This window comes from Neopsephotus bourkii, unplaced genomic scaffold (assembly GCF_033783945.1).
Source record: "Neopsephotus bourkii isolate Nb327-2 ecotype Australia unplaced genomic scaffold, CSIRO-AGI_Nbou_v1 NB_211, whole genome shotgun sequence".
Lineage (NCBI taxonomy): Eukaryota > Metazoa > Chordata > Aves > Psittaciformes > Psittacidae > Neopsephotus > Neopsephotus bourkii.
Window position 1 is genome coordinate 143,339 of NW_026900723.1, and position 22,450 is coordinate 165,788.

General features: G+C 42.5%; 1 protein-coding gene across 1 annotated transcript in view; it reads left to right on the forward strand.

Annotated features, from left to right (window-relative positions):
* Positions 1 to 21,458, forward strand: part of LOC133207442 (RING finger and SPRY domain-containing protein 1-like) — a 55,400-nt gene extending 33,942 nt beyond the window's left edge. The window contains exons 9-15 of the mRNA XM_061344356.1: positions 5,582 to 5,697; positions 6,845 to 6,988; positions 9,155 to 9,266; positions 10,247 to 10,349; positions 11,858 to 12,010; positions 19,619 to 19,723; positions 20,716 to 21,458. Coding sequence (XP_061200340.1) covers positions 5,582 to 5,697; positions 6,845 to 6,988; positions 9,155 to 9,266; positions 10,247 to 10,349; positions 11,858 to 12,010; positions 19,619 to 19,723; positions 20,716 to 20,812 — 830 coding nt within the window. The 3' untranslated portion in view covers positions 20,813 to 21,458. The remainder of the gene's footprint in view (positions 1 to 5,581; positions 5,698 to 6,844; positions 6,989 to 9,154; positions 9,267 to 10,246; positions 10,350 to 11,857; positions 12,011 to 19,618; positions 19,724 to 20,715) is intronic.
* Positions 21,459 to 22,450: the final 992 nt, after the last annotated feature.

Here is a 22,450-nt window from a genome sequence, read left to right on the forward strand (position 1 = left end):
ACCAGGAACCAGGGTAGGAGATCATGCTTGTTTAAATGCCACAGATGTAGGTCACCATTCAAATTGCAATCATACTATTAATATAGATGGTATCGTAGTTCACTGGTGGCCCGTTCCTAAAGGGAAAGGATGGTATTGGTTATGTGGAAAAAATGCTTATAAGATTCTACCCCCCAACTAGAAGGGGGCATGCACCTTAGGTGCTGTAATACCCAATTTTACTATTATCAACAGGTACTTTTCCAAGACCTGGATTAGAAGTTTTGGTAAATGAATTAAGCAAGGGTTTAACGCTATTATTGAATGGCACACCGCATTTCATAGTTTTTTAAGAGGGCTAATTCCATCTTTGGCAGTAAGTGAATTAGAGAAGGCAATTGTAAATATCTCAGCAACCATAGAGGAAATGGAAAGTAAAACTATTGATATAATCCAGGCAGAACAACAAGAGATAACCAGCCTATCTAAGGTGATATTAGAAAACCAAATGGCTCTAAACATGTTACTGGCATCACAAGGAGGGGTTTGTTCCATAATCAATGAAAGCTGTTGTTCCTATACAGACTAAAGTGGCAGAATTGAAACAGATCTGGAGGAAATGTGGAAACAAACTAAGATATTTCATTAAATGGCCATGGATGACACCTGGGGTTTTGAAGAAATATGAAAAAAGTTAACTTCATGATTACCCGATCTCTCCTGGTTGAGGCAACTGGTTGCAGGAATATTGGTGTTAATTATTTTAATATTGATTACTTGTGGCATGATACAATGTTCCCTCTGGTGTTGTAAACGGTCTATGATAAATTATGAAGATTGGAAAAGGAATGAAATTAAGCACCAAGTAGAAATGGGATATTATTTCAAAAAGACTTTTGATGGTAATGGTAATATACAAAATGTTGCAAAAGAATTTGCAAAAGGACAGAAAAAGGGAGGAATTTGAAACAAGGGGGCACAAAATCACAAAATGGAATATATAAACCTTTAGAATCAGTTTTAAGTAATATTAAGTTAGATGGCTTTGTAACAGTAGAAATGGAAAATTATTGAGGTGCATGATACATAGAGAAAAAAAGAGTACAGCTAGAGAACATACTGAGAGTTCTCACAGGATAAATCGTTATAGTTTGCATAGTTTTAAGAAAAACAGTCTAGAAGAAAAGGACACAGGGATAAGGAGTATCTGGGAACCTCATGTGTTCAGGATGGGCTACAGTTAAACTAACTGATAAGTTGGAGGACAGGAGGATTATTATGTCTCTGATGCTAACGAAGCAATTAAACTGGTATGAGCATCTACTGTGCATGCTTCAAAGGCTGCCAGAAGTGATGAAGACTGTTGGAAGTAAACGACCCTCAGAGACCACCACCACAATTCTGTACGCATGCGGGGAACACTCTGGAAAATGATGTAATCCATATGTGGCCTCATGAATATGTATGTATGCCCAGGGACTATATAAGGATGGCTTGTATAGCAATACGGGGACACACGTTAGGAGGAGCTATCCCTAGTGTCTCCTGGTGCCGCAATAAAGAATACCTGCTTGTCAGCTTGAAAACTTTGTTGGCAAGTTTGTTCCTGGAGTTTTCTCCAAATCACTCCACCAACTAATAAGAAAGAAATACAACAATTCTTGGGTGTTGTGTGGTTCTGGAGAATGCATGCCCCATATTACAGTCTGATTGGAAACCCTCTCTATCATATGCCCTGGAAGAAGAATGATTTCAGATGGGCCACTGAGCAATAACAAGCCTTTGATCAAATTAAATGGGAGATAGTTCATACAGTGGATCTGGGATGGACCAGTCCAAAGCAGGCAAGATGTGACATACGTGCTTTACACTACAGCCAGGGAGAATGGTACTTCCTGGAGCCTCTGGCAGAAAGCTCCAGGGGAGAATCAAGGGTCGACCCCTTGGGTTTTGGAGTCAGGGATACAGAGGATCCAAGGCCAAGCTATTCTCCAACTGAAAAAGAGATACTGGCAGCCTATGAAAGGTGTTGCAGCTGCTTCAGAAGTGATTGGCACTGAAGTTACCCATGCTGGGCTGGATGTTCAATGGCAGGGTCTCCTGTATGCATTACGTAATTGATGTTACATGGAGTAAGTGGGCTGCACTGATTACACATAGAGCTCGAATAGGAAATCCCAGTTGTCCACGAATTCTGGAAGTCATCATGGACTGGCCAGAGGGCAGAGATTTTGGAATGTCACCAGAAGAGGAGGTGATGCATGCTGAAGAGTCCCCACCATATAATAAATTGTCAGAAAGTGAAAAACAGTATGCCCTGTTTACTGATGGGTCCTGCCGTATTGTGGGAAAGCATCGGAGATGGAAGGCAGCTGTGTGGAGTCCCCTAGGACAAGCTGCCGAAACTGCTAAAGGAGAGGGTGAATCAAGTCATTCTGCAGAAGTGAAAGCCATCCAGCTGGCCTTGGACATTGCTGAATGAGGAAAATGGCCTGTGCTTTATACTAAGTCATGGATGGTGGAAAATGCTTTGTGGGGGTTGTTGCAGCAATGGGAGCAGAGCAACTGACAACGCAGAGGTAAACCTATCTGGGCTGCTGCACTGTGACAAGATACTGCTGCCTGGGTGCGGAACCTGGTGGTGAAGGTACACCACGTAGATGCTCATGTACCCAGGAGTCGGGCCACTGAGGAACATCAGAACAACCAACAGGTGGATAAAGCTACTAAGGTGGAAGTGCCTCAGATGGACTTAGATTGGCGACATAAGGCTGAATTAGTTTTGGCCCAGTGGCCCATGACACCTCAGGCCTTCAAGGCAAAGATGCAACATATAGATGGGCTCATGATCGAGGGGTGGACTTAATAATGAATGCTACTGCCCAGGTTATTCACAAGTGTGAAGCGTGCTGTAATTAAGTAAGCCAAGCTGTTAAAGCCTCTCTGGTATGGAGTACGATGGATGAAGTACAAATATGGGAAGGCCTGGCAGATGGCCTATATCACATTTCCACTGAACCTCCAAGGTAGGCACCATGTGCTTGATATGGTGGAAGCAACCACGGGATGGCTGGAAACATATGCTGTCCTCCTCGCCTCTTCCCGGAACACTATTCTGGTTCTTGAAAACGAAGTCTTTTGACAAAATGGTACCCCAGAGAGAACTGTGTCAGACAGTGGGAGTCATTTCCGGAACAGCGTTACGGACACTTGGGCCAAAGATCATGGCATTGAGTGAGTATATCACATCCCCTATCATGCACCAGCCTCTGGGAAAATTGAACCGTAAAATGGGCTGTTAAAAACTACCCTGAGAGCAGTGGGTGGTGGGGCTTTCAAACACTGGGATACACATTTGCCAAAAGCCATCTGGTTGGTCAACACTAGGGGATCTGCCAACAGGGATGGCCCAGCCCAATAAGAACTTTAATGTAATGTAGAGTAGGACAAAGTTCCTGTGGTACACATTAAAAATCTGCTGGGAGAGGCAGTCTGAGTTATTCCTGATTCAGGTAAAGGCAAACCCTCTCATGGGATTGCTTTTGGTCAGAGACCCAGATATTCTTGGTGGGTAATGCGGGAAGATGGTTAATTCTGGTTTGTACCTGAAGGGGCTTTAATTGAGGGGGGGAAAACAGCCAGTGATCTCAGTTATGTGCTTTTGCCTGCTATATAACACTTCTGTAGCCCACCTGCTAGATGCCTATCTCTACCACTCTGGGCTATGAAAACAAGTTATGTGCTGTCATGGTCATCATCCCTGAGTAGTCATGAGAAAAGGCAGCAGCAGCGGAACTGTCCTCAGGTCAGTGTTGACTGACCCTGACTTTCCTCTAATTGTTACCCCAACAAAGAATGAACTTTGATGAAACCAGAAGAGTTTCACCAGTGCTGTATTTGAAAATATGGGATCTGAGTATGATGTGAATGGTAAGGAATAAGGGGTGGATCCTGTCCTGGGTTCAGCTCTAAGTTATTTTTCTCCTTTTTAGTAGCTGTTGCCGTGCTTGTGTTTTTGAGTTTAGCCTGAGAAGAATGCCGATAACACGCAGATGTTTTTAGTTGTTGTTAAGTAATGCTGATCTTGATCAAGGACTTTTCCGTCTCATGCACTGCCAGTGAGGAGGAGCACAAGAAGCCGAGAGGATGCAGAGGCAGGACATCTGACCCAAACTAGCTAAAGGGGTTTTCCATCCCACACCATGTCATGCCCAGTATAAAAATTGGGGGGAGTTACCCTGAAGGGGCAGATAGCTGCTTGGGTTGAGCTGGGTGTCACTCGGCAGGTGGTGATCATTGTACATCGCTTGGGTTTATTGCGTTTTGTTTTTCCTTTCCCCTTTTAGTTTTATAATCTCTTCCTCTGCTATTTTTGTTATCAATATTATTGGTGGTAGTAATAGTGGTTTTGTATTATACCTTAGTTACTGGGCTGTTCCTATCTCTACCCATGGAATTCACATTCTTTTAATTCTCCCCATTCTTCTGGGAGCAGAGGGGAGGAAAGAAAGGGGGGTGGCGAGTGTGAGCCGCTGCATGGTTCTGAGTTCCCGGCTGTGCTTAAACCATAACATCAAGGGTAATGTTTGTGAAATGAAGTGGTTTGTACTCTGCAAATGTGAGCTGCAATGAAAATGGTTCTTTGTACTGTAATTCTTGTAACCCATGCTTCAGCTTGTGTGCTTAATTGCTGAGTAGTACGGCTCTGTGTCTGGAACAGCTGTATTACATCCTGGTGGCAGTCACTACTGTTATCATACCCCAGCAGTTCACAGTTACACAGAATTATTAAGGACTTTTTAAAGTATAGATGCAGTCTTGTGATCAAAATCGATGTGTGTTTTAGAAAGCACTTGCTGAGATCTCTCCTTTTGGATGATGAATAATCATCATATTTGCTTGTTTAGTTTTGATTTGGAGGGTGTAACTCTAAAGGCCTTGTAGTTTCTAATGTCTTTTGGGGAAATTTAAGTAAATCTTGTTGGGCTTTAGCCAGCTTATGAAAGGCCAATGTCAGTTGTGTTTAGTATACATCTGTATAGGTGTATAGCAAGTTTGGGATGTATGAAATGTCTTAATTTACAAATCCGAGATCTTACTCTGCATGTGTCACCAGTTTGACACCTGCAAGATAAATACTTCTGATCCTTTCATTTGAAAAGGGGGTGCAAGGAGAAGGAGCTGCTTTGGCTCAGTTCAGGTTTCTTGTTTTCTTCCCCTCCTTTCCCACCACCAAAATCTTGTCCACTGTGGTGAATCAAAAGAACTCTGCCCAGCTGAATATACAAATACAGTGATAAATCCTGAAGCAGTGGCTACTTGGTATGAACTTGGATGCCTTACATTTGCCTGTGGGTTTCCTAAAAGTAGAAACTAGACTGTAGGAGCTCTATTCAGAGGTCTAGGTTGTGCTCTCCTGTTTAGCAGCTATTTAGCACACAGTGTATGGGAAGTGATGCTGTTTTCATGCTGGCAAAATGTCAATATCTCATTCAGGCATGCCAAAAATTAACTGGATCCCGGAGAGATTGATTGTCCACGTGTGAAATGATTAAAATAAAGGTTTGCTGCAGCTGTAATTAAAACAAATTTTCTTTTGCAGTTTTAAAAGAAGGCAGGCAATTTACATATGAGAAGGTTGACTTGACCAACATTATGGCTATGCTGAACAGTAACGATGTCAGTGAATACCTGAAGATATCTCCACATGGATTAGAGGTAGGATATAATTTTATGATTCCAAGCTAAAAAGGAGCCTGAAGAAAAAGACAGTTTTTAACTCTTTGATTGCTACTTGCTCTTGTTATTTCCTGGAATAAATCGAAATTCTCTGCTGGCTTTGTATAGAAGTTTTGCTTTGTCAGAGGGTCCTAACATCACTATACTGATCTCAGCTGGAGAAATGTTCACACTGAAGTAACACCTGTATCTGTGCCCCAATACTTCAGAAGAGTGAGGAGGATCCTAGAATGGTTTAGTTGGGTTGGAAAGTACCTTAAAGTGCATCCAGTTCCATCCCCCTGCCATGGGCAGGGACACAACTTCCACTAGACCAGGTTGTTATGATCCCTGTCCAACCTGGCCTTGAACGCTGCCAGGGATGTGGCAGTCACAGCTTCTCTGGACAACCTGTGCCAGCGCCTCAGCACCCTCACAGGGAAGAGCTGCCTAAGATCTCATTTCAGTCTCCCTTCTGAGAGGTTAAAGCCATTCCCCCTTATACTGTCCCTACAGGCCCTTGTCCAAAGCCCCTCTCCAAGGTTGCTTAGGAGGCAGCTGGCTCTTCATGCATTTTGACTAAAATTGTTCATAAAGTATAATTAATCTATAATAATTTATAATAATAAACATTATTTTAATAATTTTTAAATAATATAGGAATTTATATAATTCCTAATTGTTAATTGTCTAGTCTTGCAAAGCCCATAGCAGGATTTTTGTCTCAGCCATGCGGCTTTTTTTCTTTCCCCCCCACACTACTTTTTCTAAGAACTTTTTTGACTACTTATACATGGGTTTTCATGCATTAACATTCAAATACCTCTTTGTCCTTCATACCAGGAGTCAATAACCAGTAACTTGGGTCTTCCTATCCTGGCTGTCTTAGTCTTTATTCTTTAAATTGACTCTGTCAACTTTCTACTTTTTTTTCTTTCCCTTGTGGCTTAACACTGAACAATTCTCAGTCTTGCGTACTACTAGTTTGTGTGACAATTCTTGCTATAAAGAGAGGTCACTTTCTGCCTGAAGTGCCTCTAAAATTATGTTGTTGTATTCCTATATGCAGAAACTTGATCCAGGGAAGAAAGGGGCTTGTTTGAATGCTCATTTTTTAGAAACTTAATTTTTTGTTTGGTTTTGGTAGGCTCGATGTGATGCCTCATCCTTTGAAAGTGTTAGATGTACATTCTGCATTGATTCTGGAGTTTGGTACTATGAAGTTACAGTCATTACTTCAGGAGTGATGCAAATAGGATGGGCTACCAAAGACAGCAAATTTCTCAATCATGTGAGTACATGTACTTGGTAACAGAAATATGGTATGTTTTGAGTGTGACAGCTTCCTTTTTAAAAAAATTAGGATTACAAAAACATGAAACCCTTCTTGCCTTTATTCTGATAATGCAGCATAAGTACACTGTCTTATTTTATAATTTGCTTTCCTCTCCCTGTCATCTAGGTAACTTAATATATTATTCTTAATTCTAAGTATTCTTCTTTCTACTATTAAAATCAAGTACTTATTAGCATTAAAGCAAAATGTGCCATGTAAACATGAAGTCCAAGCCTATAGTCAAAGAATAATCTTGACCATTAGTAGAGTTGCAACTAGAACTTATTTCTTCTGAAGTCTTTGTAGTAGCTCTGTATGCCTGTTGTAAACTCAGTATTCTGTATCATAATTTACTTGAGTATTTCCATAATACTAGGAAAGTATAACGATTACTACCCAAAAAACTTGTCTGCTTCAGTTTAGGGAGGACTTCCCACATGATCAGCCTTCCAAACTTTAATGAAAGTTCATTCAAGTGCAAGGTAGAATTGCAATACAGAAGGCGAGTGTGGCCAGCCTACCACCACTAACCACAATGGAAATACAGTGCTGGGATTTTAAATTGACATTACTACTGGCTGAGCTTGAGTAAGAAATGTACCTGTAGCCCTTCTTTATTGTTGTAATTGCATGGCTTTCTGTTTCTACTTGGAATTTAATTTAGGAGAAGAATTATATTTATATATTTAATGTAGAGATAAGCAAAACTGCTTATTTCTGATTGTTATAGGAAAAAGTCATTCTATAGCTGGGTCAAACACAGAAGCTAATATGAAGATAGGCTAAATACATCCATGTGAGTAAATGTTGATGGTGGGGGGTATGACAGAAATACATCAAGGACATGAAACAAACACCAGTGGCAAGAAAACCAAGGAATGGGAGAGTAGCTTTTCTTACCATTTAACTTCAGTCTTCTTTGTGAGTTCAGTCATCTTGCTTTATCTCTCCTAATTATTCATGTCAATAGCATTGTCCTCTACTGGTGTATGACATCTACATCACATCCACAGTCCAGTCCTGCATTTCTAGGAGGTTCTTACTTATCTGCCCTGAGCACAGGCATTGTAGATGTTGAGTGTAATGGAAACTGAAATAAAAGGCTGTGTGTCTGCCTTTAGACTGCTAAGAGACAAGATTTTTCACACTTACTGGTAAGGAGCTTGGTGTAGATGCATTTTTCTGTCTGTGCTTACTGTACAAGGTATGAAAAAAGGAAGTGTCACATCTGAGCAGGAGGATTTTTCTGTCGCTACAGCTGGTTGGCTAAATGCTGCTGTTCTTCAAGCTCATTGGGTGTGTACCTGAAATACATGGTATTATCTTCTGGGTATGTTGCAAACACAGTCATCAGAGTAGCCATATGCTCTTTACAGCATGTGTAACAAAAAGACTAGTCTTAAATGTGACATTAAACACCCATTAACTGGGCTTAGCTTTAATTTGAGAACTTGGAGGCTTGTGTAATCAGATGCACTGTCTAATATTTGCACTTCAGAAAAATCATTCTTAGCACAAGCTTTTTAGGCTGCATGTTTGGGCTCTCCTACGTGACAGATTCTTCTCCCACTCTGAAACTTTTAGTTTTGCATTTGTCTTGGACCTTGGCAGTGTCACTTGATAACCTCTTCGCAAGCTGAGGGAGGTTGGCACTGAAAGGGCTACAATATGCAACAAATCCGGTGAAGGGACGATGGGTTTGTTCTCTTTGTACATTCTCATGGCACTGGGATATCTTGTGGGGGAAGGTACTACAGGTCTGGTAGTGGGACTTCAAGATAAGAGGGTAGTTACAGTTCTATTTAACTTTTTAAGATACAAAAAATTAACCTAGCTATTTGGGTACTAGCCTTCTGATTTCTAAATATTTTAATAGACAGGATTGATTTGAGCTCACAGAGAATGAAACTTGGGAGACAATATCCCTTTCTTTCCCCCTCCTTATCCCAACAGATTCCTTCTGATGTGAAATGAAACTTAAGACTAGTTGGAAAGAATTGTCTATGTAGGTGGGAGAGCCCCTCTTGCTCTGGATGAGTAGTGTAGCTGAATAAAAATACACTTGAGCCCTTCTGTGTGAGGACTGCCTGTAGACTGAAATGCTTTACTCTTTTTCTAAAGGAAGGTTATGGCATTGGGGATGATGAATATTCCTGTGCCTACGATGGCTGCCGGCAGCTGATTTGGTATAATGCCAGAAGTAAACCACATTCCCATCCCTGTTGGAAAGAAGGTACTCAGTCCATCTTCTGCTGTTGATCTGGATTTCTGCACAGGACACTCTTGCAGGTGTCTAGAAAGCATTTTGTTAGTAGGTGGGAACAGAGCAGTTACTGCCTAATCTCAATGATACCGAAATTTTAATAATTATTGTGCCTTTACTAGTATTTGCAGTGGTTTAAATGTACAAAGTGGGCACCATGCTTTTGCTCCAGTCTGTTTAAAAAGAATCTGTTGGCTAGATGCTTTTTCTTTTAACGAGCAGAGTGCAAATCATAGCACCAAATAACATTGATGGACATTCAATCATAAAGCTTCTGTCCAGTTGTTTGCAATCCTACAAAACAGGGTTGAAATCTTTCTTCTGGGTTGAAAGAGTTATTTTAGAGAATGGAAAAAAAAAAAACCAACCAAACCCTGATCTCTGAATTAGACTTCTTTGTTTGTTTTAAGGAGGCATCGCACTGTCTTGCTTACTTTAAATTCTTGGACAGCAAAGTTCTGTTTTTGATCTCAGCTTTAAAATCTTGGTAGGAGTCTGTGCATGCCATGCTTGTGTGAACTGTGCTGCCTTCTCTTCTATTAAAAACTTCTCCCAAGGATGGCTAAATTAAAACGCTTCTTAAATAGCACAAGCGTGTTAGAAACAGGTTTAAGCAAATATGTGTTATGAGAATAGCTCCAACATGTGTAAACAGCCAGGGAGAGACAGAGTGCAGTTTTTTTCTGGCTTTGGCAAATACTTTGCAGTCCTTCTACAATTGTGCAGTATTATTGCTCTGGCAGACTAAAATATTTTAGTATTTTGCTATTTTCTCCTGTTTTCTTCTTTCTGTCTTTTTTCTGTCTATCAGTGTTTCTTCCCTTATGCTTTTGCAAACGATTCCTTTTAAGTGAGACAACTCATACTGAGATATGTGTTACTTAAAACAATAACCGTTTCAGCTGTTGACATTTAATGACTGAAATCTTTATCTTTGTTTTGCATGTAAGGAGACATAATAGGATTTCTACTAGACTTGCACGAAAAGCAAATGATTTTCTATTTAAATGGAAACCAGCTTCCTGCTGAGAAGCAAGTATTTTCATCTTCTATGTAAGTATGTGCTCACTTGGAAGGACAGTGACCTGCACAATAATTGTTTTAATTGTATGAAGTGTTTCCCATTTGAGATGTACATTCGTATTTGCTTACTTGAAGCCATCACTAAGCAGGTTTCCCAATTGAAAGTTGCTTAGAAATCAGTGAGATCATTTTACAGGTGGATTTCAGGGTCTAAAATAAATACTTTGAACTTTCCAAAGTAGATTTAACTTGATGTTTTCTACTGTCAAACGAGCACAGCACTGAAATAGAATGAGGTTGTAGCAAAGATGAACATATTTCTAGTAGTGCTTGAGGAATTTTTTTATCGGGGGGGAGGCAAGGCAAGGCACGGCACCTTAGTCCTGCAAGTGCTGAAGAATGTTTACTTACTGCTGCTCACTGAGGCCAGTTCCTGCAGTAGCATATTGAGTATTCATGGGACGGTGTATCTTGGTATCATTATAGAAAGGTGTTAGGCTTATTTTGACAGCTCTGTTAAAATTAACACATGGCCAACTCCTCTGATGCTCATGGAGGAGTGCAGCCTTTTAGTTCTGGAAAGATAAGCTGGTGTGATACTTGAGAAAGAAGCTTCTTGTGTAGCTTAACTAACCATTACAGTACTATGTAAAGTAATAATACTGAGCTAATAATTTCATTAATGTTTTCTCCTTAAAATTAAGTTCAAGATGCAAGCAAAGAGTAGTTCAGTTTAAAGAGTTGAAGAGTATCTTGTATATTCAACTTGTAGTTCTTCATGTGGACTATGTCATTTATATACTCAACAGATTCTGTTACTTGGTTAGAACTTAAGGTATTACTCAACTCTGGTCCTTTCAGTAAATAAAACTGAAAGAGGCAATAGTTGTGGTGTTTTTTACAAGGTGGCTGTGAAGAAGACAGCTGTCCTGAGGTAATCCTGCAAGGGCAAGAAGGAGCAGATGGTTGTTGTGCTCAGACCTGGATTCATCCAAGTCTATGAGCATTGTCATCCAAGTCATCCAAGTGTATGAGCATTGCAAGCTCTCCAGCTTCCTGCCTGTTCAAATAAAGCAGAGGGGAGTGGTGGATGTGGAGGTGTCCCTTGCAGCTGGTATTGCTCCACACAGCTATGCTAAACAGCAGCTGTTTGGAAGAAAAATATTTTTTCCAGTGCTGTAGGAGATATCTGAGGTGATCAGTGTGAAGAGGAGCAGGCTGTAGACTGTTCAGATGGATGTATCTGCTTTTAGAGTGTGACTAATCCTAACTGTAGAGTAGGCAGCCCTTATTGGCCGACTCAGAGTAAATTCAGCTAAACTCTGTTAGTAAATTCAAAAGCTGAGAACTAAATAAGGTGAACATCTGCAGCTGAAACTGGGTGTGTTAGATGCTTTTCTTGCAATTAGCTGTAGAACTTCCTATTGAAGGAACTTGACTCTATTTCAGGGAATATTTTTGTCTGGTAATAGTAGTAATGTCTGGAAATCTCTCCTATAGTTTAAGTCATTCTAAAATGTCTGTTCCTCATATTGCAGATCTGGCTTTTTTGCTGCAGCTAGTTTCATGTCCTATCAACAATGTGAGTTCAACTTTGGAGCAAAACCTTTCAAATACCCACCATCAATGAAATTTAGTACTTTTAATGATTATGCCTTTCTGACAGCAGAAGAGAAGATCATTTTGCCCAGGTAATCCTCCTGTCTAGATGCAGTGTGTTTGCATATGGAGAAATAAAATTATTCACTTCAGAGTTGCAAAGTCTTTATGTTGTACATAGCAACATTAATCTAACAGGGTCACAGCTCCATAGGTCTCCTTTAGAAAAGACTCGAGTGCAATTTAATGAGTAGGTATTCTGGGTTCAGCTGTAACAGTACTTTTTCTCCTTCTTAGTAGCTGGTGCAGTGACGTATTTTTGACTTCAGTCTGAGAACAGTGCTGATAACACATCGATGTTTTTAGTTGTTGCTAAGTAATGCTTGCCCCGATCAAGGACCTTTGAATTTCAAGCTCTGCCAGTGAGGAGGGGCACAAGAAACCGTGAGGAAGAAGGGACAGAACACCTGACCCAAAGTAGCAAAACCGGGTATTCCATCCCATGGCAAGTCATGCCCAGTATAGAAACTGGGGGGAGTCACCCAGAAGGCCCAGATTACTGCTCGGGTCAGTCTGAGAATCAGTGGGTGATGAGCAATTCTATTGGGCATCACTTGTGTTTAATGTTTTCTTTTCCCCTTTTGGTTTTATATTCTCTCCCCTTGTTATTTCCCCTTATCAATATTATTATTGGTGGTAGTAGTAGTAGTAGTTTTGTATTATACCTTAGTTACTGGAATGTTCTTATCTCAACCTATGGGATTTACATGCTTTCAATTCCTCATCCTTCTGGGAGCAGGGGGGTGAAAGAAGGGGGGGAAGTGAGCAAGAGGCTGCATGGTTCTGTGTTACTGGCTGGGCTTAAACCATGACATCATACTATGCCACACACCCTGCCACTTGTGACTGTCCAGCCTCAGAGGGATGGGGAGAAGAACTGAAAGAATGTACATACCTGTGGGAACCTTGTGATCACAAGATAACAGCTGTGTCTCCACCAAATAATAAGAAAGAAACACAAGCATTCTTGGGTGTTGGGGGGTTCTGGAGAATGCACATCCCAAATTACAGTCTGATTGGAAGCCCTCTCTATCACAAGCCCTGGAAGAAGAATGATTTCAAATGGGGCACTGAGCAATAAAATGCCTTTGAACAAAATAAATGGGAAGAGATAGGTCATGCAGTAGATCTGGTATGGACCAGTCCGAAGTGGGCAAGATGTGACATACGTGCTTTACACCACAGCCAGGGAGAATGGTACTACCTGGAGCCTCTGGCATAAAGCTCCAGGGGAGAATCAAGGTCGACCCCTTGGCTTTTGGAGTCAGGGTGTGGTGGTTTAACCCCAGCCAGACAGCTTGTCCCCCCCCCCCCTTCTTGCTCTCCCCCTACTCCTGGAGGGATGGAGAGGAGAATCAAAAAGAATGCAACTCCCACAGGTTGAGATAAGAACAGTTTAGTAACTAAGGTATAACACAAATCACTACTGCTGCCACCAATAATAGTAATGATAAAGGAAATAACAAGGGAAGAGAATACAACACCCCATCACCAGCCGACCGATAACTTGCCCCCCAGCCCGATCAAGCACCGACCGATACCTCCTCCAACCCTGCAGTCCACCCCGCCCTTCCGGGTAACTCCCAGTTACCACCTGGGCATGACGTGCTGTGGTATGGAATACCTCTTTGGTCAGTTTGGATCAGGTGTCCTGTCTCTGCTTCCTCCCGGCTTCCCTCCTCCCTGGCAGAGCATGAGGCCCACAAAGTCCTTGGCCAAACCAAAACATCATTTTTATCAGCTCTGTTCCCAGCCCGAAAGTCAAAACACAGCACTGCACCAGCTACCAAGAAAGAGAAAAATGAATGCTACTGCTAAACCCAGGACACAGGGATACAGAGGATCTGAGGCCAAGCTATTCTCCAACTGAAAAAGAGGTACTGGCAGCCTATGAAAGGTGTTGCAGCTGCTTCAGAAGTGATTGGCACTGAAGTTTCCCATGCTGGGCTGGATGTTCAATGGCAGGGTCTCCTGTATGCATTATGCAACTGATGTTACATGGAGTAAGTGGGCTGCACTGATTACACATCGAGCTCGAATAGGAAATCCCAGTTGTCCACGAATTCTGGAAGTCATCATGGACTGGCCAGAGGGCAGAGATTTTGGAATGTCACGAGAGGAGGAGGTGATGCATGCTGAAGAGGCCCCACCATATAATAAATTGTCAGAAAGTGAAAAACAGTATGCCCTGTTTACTGATGGGTCCTGCCGTATTGTGGGAAAGCATCGGAGATGGAAGGCAGCTGTGTGGAGTCCCCTAGGACAAGCTGCCGAAACTGCTAAAGGAGAGGGTGAATCAAGTCATTCTGCAGAAGTGAAAGCCATCCAGCTGGCCTTGGACATTGCTGAATGAGGAAAATGGCCTGTGCTTTATACTAAGTCATGGATGGTGGAAAATGCTTTGTGGGGGTTGTTGCAGCAATGGGAGCAGAGCAACTGACAACGCAGAGGTAAACCTATCTGGGCTGCTGCACTGTGACAAGATACTGCTGCCTGGGTGCGGAACCTGGTGGTGAAGGTACACCACGTAGATGCTCATGTACCCAGGAGTCGGGCCACTGAGGAACATCAGAACAACCAACAGGTGGATAAAGCTACTAAGGTGGAAGTGCCTCAGATGGACTTAGATTGGCGACATAAGGCTGAATTAGTTTTGGCCCAGTGGCCCATGACACCTCAGGCCTTCAAGGCAAAGATGCAACATATAGATGGGCTCATGATCGAGGGGTGGACTTAATAATGAATGCTACTGCCCAGGTTATTCACAAGTGTGAAGCGTGCTGTAATTAAGTAAGCCAAGCTGTTAAAGCCTCTCTGGTATGGAGTACGATGGCTGAAGTACAAATATGGGGAGGCCTGGCAGATGGCCTATATCACATTTCCACTGAACCTCCAAGGTAGGCACCATGTGCTTGATATGGTGGAAGCAACCACGGGATGGCTGGAAACATATGCTGTCCTCCTCGCCTCTTCCCAGAACACTATTCTGGTTCTTGAAAATGAAGTCTTATGACAAAATGGTACCCCAGAGAGAACTGTGTCAGACAGTGGGAGTCATTTCCGGAACAGCGTTACAGACACTTGGGCCAAAGAGCATGGCATTGAGTGGGTATATCACATCCCCTATCATGCACCAGCCTCTGGGAAAATCGAACCGTAAAATGGGCTGTTAAAAACTACCCTGAGAGCAGTGGGTGGTGGGGCTTTCAAATACTGGAATGCACATTGGCTTTTGGTAACAAAAGCCACCTGGATGCAGAGGCAGGACATCTGACCTGAACTAGCTAAAGGGTTTTTCCATCCCACACCATGTCATGCCCAATATAAAAATGTGCTGTCATGGTCATCATCCCTGAGTAGTCATGAGAAAAGGCAGCAGCAGCGGAACTGTCCTCAGGTCAGTGTTGACTGACCCTGACTTTCCTCTAATTGTTACCCCAACAAAGAATGATGAAACCAGAAGAGTTTCACCAGTGCTGTATTTGAAAATATGGGATCTGAGTATGATGTGAATGGTAAGGAATAAGGGGTGGATCCTATCCTGGGTTCAGCTCTAAGTTATTTTTCTCCTTTTTAGTAGCTGTTGCCGTGCTTGTGTTTTTGAGTTTAGCCTGAGAAGAATGCCGATAACACGCAGATGTTTTTAGTTGTTGTTAAGTAATGCTGATCTTGATGAAGGACTTTTCAGTCTCATGCTCTGCCAGTGAGGAGGGGCACAAGAAGCCGAGAGGATGCAGAGGCAGGGCATCTGACCCAAACTAGCTAAAGGGGTTTTCCATCCCACACCATGTCATGCCCAGTATAAAAATTGGGGGGAGTTACCCTGAAGGGGCAGATAGCTGCTTGGGTTGAGCTGGGTGTCACTCGGCAGGTGGTGATCATTGTACATCGCTTGGGTTTATTGCGTTTTGTTTTTCCTTTCCCCTTTTAGTTTTATAATCTCTTCCTCTGCTATTTTTGTTATCAATATTATTGGTGGTAGTAATAGTGGTTTTGTATTATACCTTAGTTACTGGGCTGTTCCTATCTCTACCCATGGGATTTACATTCTTTTAATTCTCCTCCCCATCCCTCTGGGAGCGGGGGAGAGTGAGCAAGTGGTTGTGGGGTTCTGAATTACCAGCTGTGCCTAAACCATGACATTCCGTATTTCTGAATGACAGTGTTGACAAAGGTTATTCAGATTTGGAAGTACTTTCCCACCTAACCATAAATCAAGGCAGGTAAGAACAGTTTTGGATATATTTTTCCTTAAGTTACCAAATTTCTGCTAGGAATGAAAACTATTCTTTAGTAATGAAATAATATACAGGAACACAAGCAGTGTACAAAGTGCATAGTGTAATCTGGGTTATAGCATACCCCAGATTTGCCACTTGGATTAAAGTACAACAACGTGATGCTGATGTTTGCAGTTGAAAAATAAAGAAAACTGTTGCACCTAATGAAGCGTAGCTCATCCAGTTCCAAACCCCTCCCACAGGCATGGGGACCTTCCACTGGACCAGGCTGCTTCAAGACCTGTCCAGCCTGGCCTTGAACACTGCCAGGGGCATGCATGGGGCAGCCACAACTTCTCTGGGTAACCTGTGCCAAGGCCCCACCACCCTCACAGTTAAGGGCTTCTTCCTAAGATCTCATTTCAGTCTCCCCCCTGGCTGGTTAATGCCATTCCTCCGTTTTATGTCATAGAATCATAGAATAGTTAGGGTAGAATAGGACCTTAAGACCATCAAGTTCCAACCCCCTGCCATGGGCAGGGACACCTCACACTAAATCATGTTACCCAAGGCTCTGTCCAACCCAGCCTTGAACACTGCCAGGAACGGAGCATTCACAACTTCCTTGGGCAACTCATTCCAGTGCTTCACCACCCTTACAATAAGGAACTTCTTCAGTAAGGAACTTCTTCAGTAAGGAACTTCTTCATTAAGTGTCCCTAACCAGCATCCCTATAGGCTCCCTTCAGATGATGCACGGATTGACTCCACAACTTGTTAAAAGTTGTTAAGTAGGTATGCTTTTATTCAGCGCTGAGGCGCACGGGAATAATTCCTCAAAGTCATGCGTGTCTCAGTGTTGTTTCCGTCTACATTTATCCTCTAAAGTCACAAGGTTGCCCAATACGCCTATACATATTCATATTCTATTCCCGCTTCGTATTATAATGACCTAGAAAGCCCTTTGCGCCTGCGCAGTGCCCCCTCTGGTCATGGGCAGGGGTCTCAAGATGAAGTAAATGAGTCTTCCTCTTGTGGGTAGGGGTCTTCAAGAGTCTTCCTCTTTTTGAACTTGTCACCTTTTAGTCTTCACATATGGCCTTAGGGTTTGGTTGGTCGCTGCTTCTCCTCCCCCCCCCCATCAGTCCTCTGCTTTTCCTTATCAATAGCTACTTATCAATAGAATCATGTCTCTGCTTTTCCTTATCAATAGCTACTTTTCCTTATCAATAGGACCAGGTGTCTGCTTTTCCTTATCAATAGGACTAGGTGTCTTTGTTCTGTTTAGTAGGCATTTACAACAGACAATACCTTGTCTAGGCAAGCAAATTCCTCTAACCCCCTGTACATTGGTCAACCCTCTGCATCACAGATACTGGAAGGCTGCTATGAGGTATCCACGCAGCTTTCTCTTCTCCAGGCTGAACAGCCCCAACTTTCTCAGCCTGTCTTCATACGGGAGGTGCTCCGGCCTCTGATCATCCTCATGGACCCTCCTCTGGACCTGCTCCAACAGTTCCATGTCCTTTTTATGTTGAGGACACGAGAACTGCACACAAGACTCCAAGTGAGGTCTCACAAGAGCAGAGTAGAGGGGCAGGATCACCTCCTTTGACCTGCTAGTCACGTTCCTTTGATGCAGCCCAGGGTATGATTGGCTTTCTGGGCTGTGAGCACACACTGCTGGCTCATGTTAAGTTTATCATCATCCCACACCCCCAAGTCCTTCTCTGCAGAGCTGCTCTGAATCTCTTCTCTGCCCAACATAGTCGTGCCTGGGTTTGCCCTGACCCAGGTGTAGGACCTTGCACTTGGCATGGTTAAACTTCATAAGGTTGTCATTGGTATACCTCACAAGCGTGTCAAGGTCCCTCTAGGTGGCATCCCTTCCCTCCCGCGTCTCAACCAAACCGCACAGATTGGTGTCATTGGCAAACTTGCTGAGTGCACACTCAATCTCACTGTCCATGTCACCAACAAAGATGTTGAACAAGACCAGTCCCAACACTGATCCCTGAGGGACACCACTCATTATTGGTCTCCTACTGGACAGTGAGCCATTGACCACAACTCTTTGTGTGCTGCCATCCAGCCAGTTATTTGTCCACTGAGTGGATGTCTCTCCAATTAAGAAACAAGGATGTCAATGCGGGACAGTGTCGAATGCTTTGCACAAGTTCAGGTAGATGGCTTCAACTGCTCTGCCCCTGTCCATCATTTCCGTAGCCCCATCGTAGAAAGCCACCAAATAGGTCAGGCAGGATTTCCTCTTAGTGAAGCCATGCTGGCTGTCACCAAGCACCTTGTTGTTTTTCATGTGCCTTAGCATGCCTTCCAGGAGAATCTACTCCAAGATTTTGCCAGGCACAGAGGTGAGACTGACTGGTTCCCTGGGTCATCCGTTTTCATTTTATTGAAAATGGGGCTTTTATTTCCCTTTTTCCAGTTGTTGGTAACTTCGCCCTACTGCCATGATTTTAACAAGGCCCTTTGAACAAGGGCCGTGTACCTACAGGCCCTTCTTTAAAGCCCCTCTCCAGGTTTCTTGTAGCCCCTTTAGTCACTGAAAGTTGCTCTCAGGTCTTCCTGGAGCCTTCTCCAGGCTGAACTAGTCCAGCTCTCAGCCTTTTTTCAGAGTAGAGGTGCTGATGATCAGATGTGATTGCTGTTGATGTCATTCTGGCACTGTTCTTGCAGTGTTTAAGCTTTAGCGGAGTGTTGTTGTTTGACTGTGCTAAAAGGTGGGGGAAACTTTTTCTGTTGATGCCTAATTTTAACTTTGTCTCATGTGATGGAGCCTGTTTACTATGTGATAGCACTGAAAGACTCCATTCAAGGTGGGACACTTGTTCTTTGTTTACCCAAGCATCATCCCTGCCTTAGGGCCTGAACTGTTTGGAAACATTGCCATTGAACAGTTTAGATGTGTAATGTGTTTTCCACATCTGAACTGTCTTATTTCATGAAATGGGGGATTTTTTTACTCAACCCTGGGCTGTTGGTTTTATTTTCAATTTCTATTCTTTTAAAGTAAACTGCGTTACAGCATTGTAGGGTTTCTGAATTTTGTTGATGCAAGGGTTTGTGTGGTTTACTTGTGGATTTTTTCACAACTCTTAAAAATACACAGATAATAAAGAACAATTTATTTGAAGTGTTCTGCTGTGGGAGCTAGAAAAATTACAATCTGACACCCTCTTTGTCCCTTTCTGACAGACCAGAATAGGGAGTTGAAGACTGTTTTGAACATCTCTGGGTGTGTTAAGCCTTTTTTGGGGGAAGTTATGATCAATGTTTATCAGTGGTAGTGTTGAGTAGCACAGGCAAGTGTTGCACTGGTCTTGATGCAACAGTTGGAATAGGTGTGAATCTATTATTTTGAGTCAGACTAACGGGGGGGGGGGGTGTCTTCTCCTTCAGACACAGGCGCCTGGCTTTGTTGAAGCAAGTGAGTATCCGAGAGAACTGTTGTACGCTTTGCTGTGATGAGGTAGCAGACACAGAACTTGGGCCATGTGGACACAGGTAAAACCTTAAAAAACAACCCAAAACCAAAGAAGAGGGAAAATGTGCATTTGACATTCAGATTACGTGAGATCAGATGCAGTCCCTGCTTATCTTGACTGACTCCCAAGTACAAAGGAAATAACCGTTCCTCTTCCAGATGTAACAGAAGTTAAGCATAGCATTCCCACTGTTCCCCTCACTATAGAACTGAGATTTAATCCTTAACTGTGTGTGTCTTGGGTTGGGGAAGTACTGCAGCTACGTACGTATGCTACCCCTGGGCTACTGAGTCTTTATTCCCTGATATCAAAAGTTTATTTAGAACCCTAGAATGGTTTGGGTTAGAAGGGACCTTAAAGCTCATCTAGTTCTAGCCCCCCTGCCATGTGCAGGGATACCTTCCACTAGATCAGTGCTTGTTTAGTACTGGTGCTCTGAAATCCAGATCACAATAGAACAGAAATTTCATTATATGGTCAAATACTCATTAAATGTTTAACAAATGGATTGTCTCAAGTCACAAATTTCTCTAAAAGCTAAAAATGGGACAGCAGTATAATACCATAATAGTACTTTCCTGCCTTTAAGGAGCCTACTAGGAAATTAATCCAGCTAAATCCTTAGTATTTTTAGAGCACTCGTGGAAGCAGTCTTGCCATGGGTCTGGATGCTGGAAAGTTAAAGAGGAGAGAGGTGCCCAGTGTGTGTCCACAAGAAGTGGCAACAGCTCCCCACAGGGCACTGGGACCGCTGTTCTCCAGACCCAGTGTCCAGATGAACAAAGTGTAATCCTGACCAATGGCGCTGGGTCTGTAAAATGCTGAGCAGCAGGAGCTCCTCTCAAAGCCTGTGGATCCACAACACCTGACTTGCAATTCCTAATCTCCACACTGAAAGACTTGGGTGTTCCTAGCAGGGTAACTAAACTGCTTAGTGCTTGGAGTTTTTCTTTCTTGTTTTGTTGTTTTTCACACTGTAAATGAAGCCTTTAACTGATTTTTCTTCTGCAGTGATCTGTGTATGGAGTGTGCCTTGCAGCTGGAGACCTGCCCTTTGTGTCGACAGGAGATACAAACCCGAGTCAGACAGGTCTCTCACATTTCATGACACATATGGAGAAATACCAGACTTGTTTTCAGTGAACTACAGCCAATGCTGAAAGGGGAAAGAAACTCCAACCAATCTTTATGCACATAGAACCATAGTCACCGCCAGATTTCATGCTAATCTGTTATCTGTTAATCTTAAAAATGAAATCTTTAATAAACGATTTCAAGTTGCCAGCAATGGGAACTGGTTTCAAGAATAAGGAGAGCTAGTAGTTCAGTGCACTATGGCTGTTGGTTCCTCCAAGCAAGACCATAGGAGACTGTCTCTCTTCTTCCCCTTTCTTTCTTGCCTGTCACAAGTGATGAAAAAATTTGCAGTGGAAGTACACATACAATGCATTTTAGAAAAGAAAAGAAGAGCAAATAAGTATCTCCTAAACCAGGGCTGTTTTCTCTTGTGCTCAAGTTTTTGGGAGAAGTCAGTACTAAAAAGAGAATGCCAATGTTTTCCTGTTCAATGTAGCCTCCTGCTGGTCAGAGACTATTTTCCAACAGTGGATATTAAACTGCTCAAAGACCTAATCCGTACACAGACTGATTTGAAAAGTCAGTGTGGAGACCAGAGAGAAACTCACATGTTTTAATAACCTTGTGATTCCAAAGAATGTTCTGATTTGTCTTTAAATGTTAAAAGAGTGGTAGTATTTTCAAGTTTCTGATGCTTTTAACTTCAGTACCCACATTTTTTTGTGGGGATTTAATTTTCAGGAGGTATTCTTCACTAATTATAACATTGTACTGGGATTAATTTCATATTCTGTGTGTTTTTTAAGGTATCATCAAACATCTCTTTTTAATCAGTGTTGGTTTTGAAAGTTTTATTGACTTTGGAAATATTGTGCTATTTAAAAGATTGGAAGAGAACTTGGGAACAGTTTATTTAAAAAAAAAAAGTTATTTGGACAGCAAGTTTGGTCTTATTCTGTAAGTCTTTTAAAAATGCACCTTGCTTGCCACATGTCAGCCCTGCTCTGAGAACATCTGGGGCCACACTTCATGTTTTTGGTTAGGGATCATCCACTGGGAATCTCTGTTCCACTTCAGTTACATGCTTGTGACATTTGTATGTCATGGTTTAAACCCAGCCAGTAAGTAAGAACTATGCAGCTTCTTGCTAACTCCCCCACCTTCTTCCCCCCTGCTCTTGGAGAGATGGGGAGAACTGAAAGAATCTAAATACTACTCTTTCTTTCCACTAATCTAAATAGGAGCAGAGAGGTCTGCACACAGGTCCCAGAATCAAGCTTTTTAAGAGTAACTCTTTCACCTGCTGCCTTTGCTAATGCAAGGGTGCTGAACGTCATCCAGAGATACACATTTTAAAAAAAAAAAGTGTTTCTCTTGAGCCTCTGGAGTACAATGTGTGAATTAAGACAGTTCTGTCCATTTTTCTTGTTGACTTTTTTTTCCAAATACAGACTGAATCCCAAACTGGAGTGCTGGTTAGCCTTTTTGCTAAAATGAGAATTCTGTTCTGCCTTGAATGCCTGTTTTGATTAGTCAGACTGCCAAATCTGTGCTGCAGGGACCTCATTTCCTTGCTGACTGTACTTTATGAGGTTTTGCTATAATCCACATTTCCAGTCAGGGCTGAGTCCCTCCCTGCTTGCTGCTGAATGATCAAATGTGAACACCA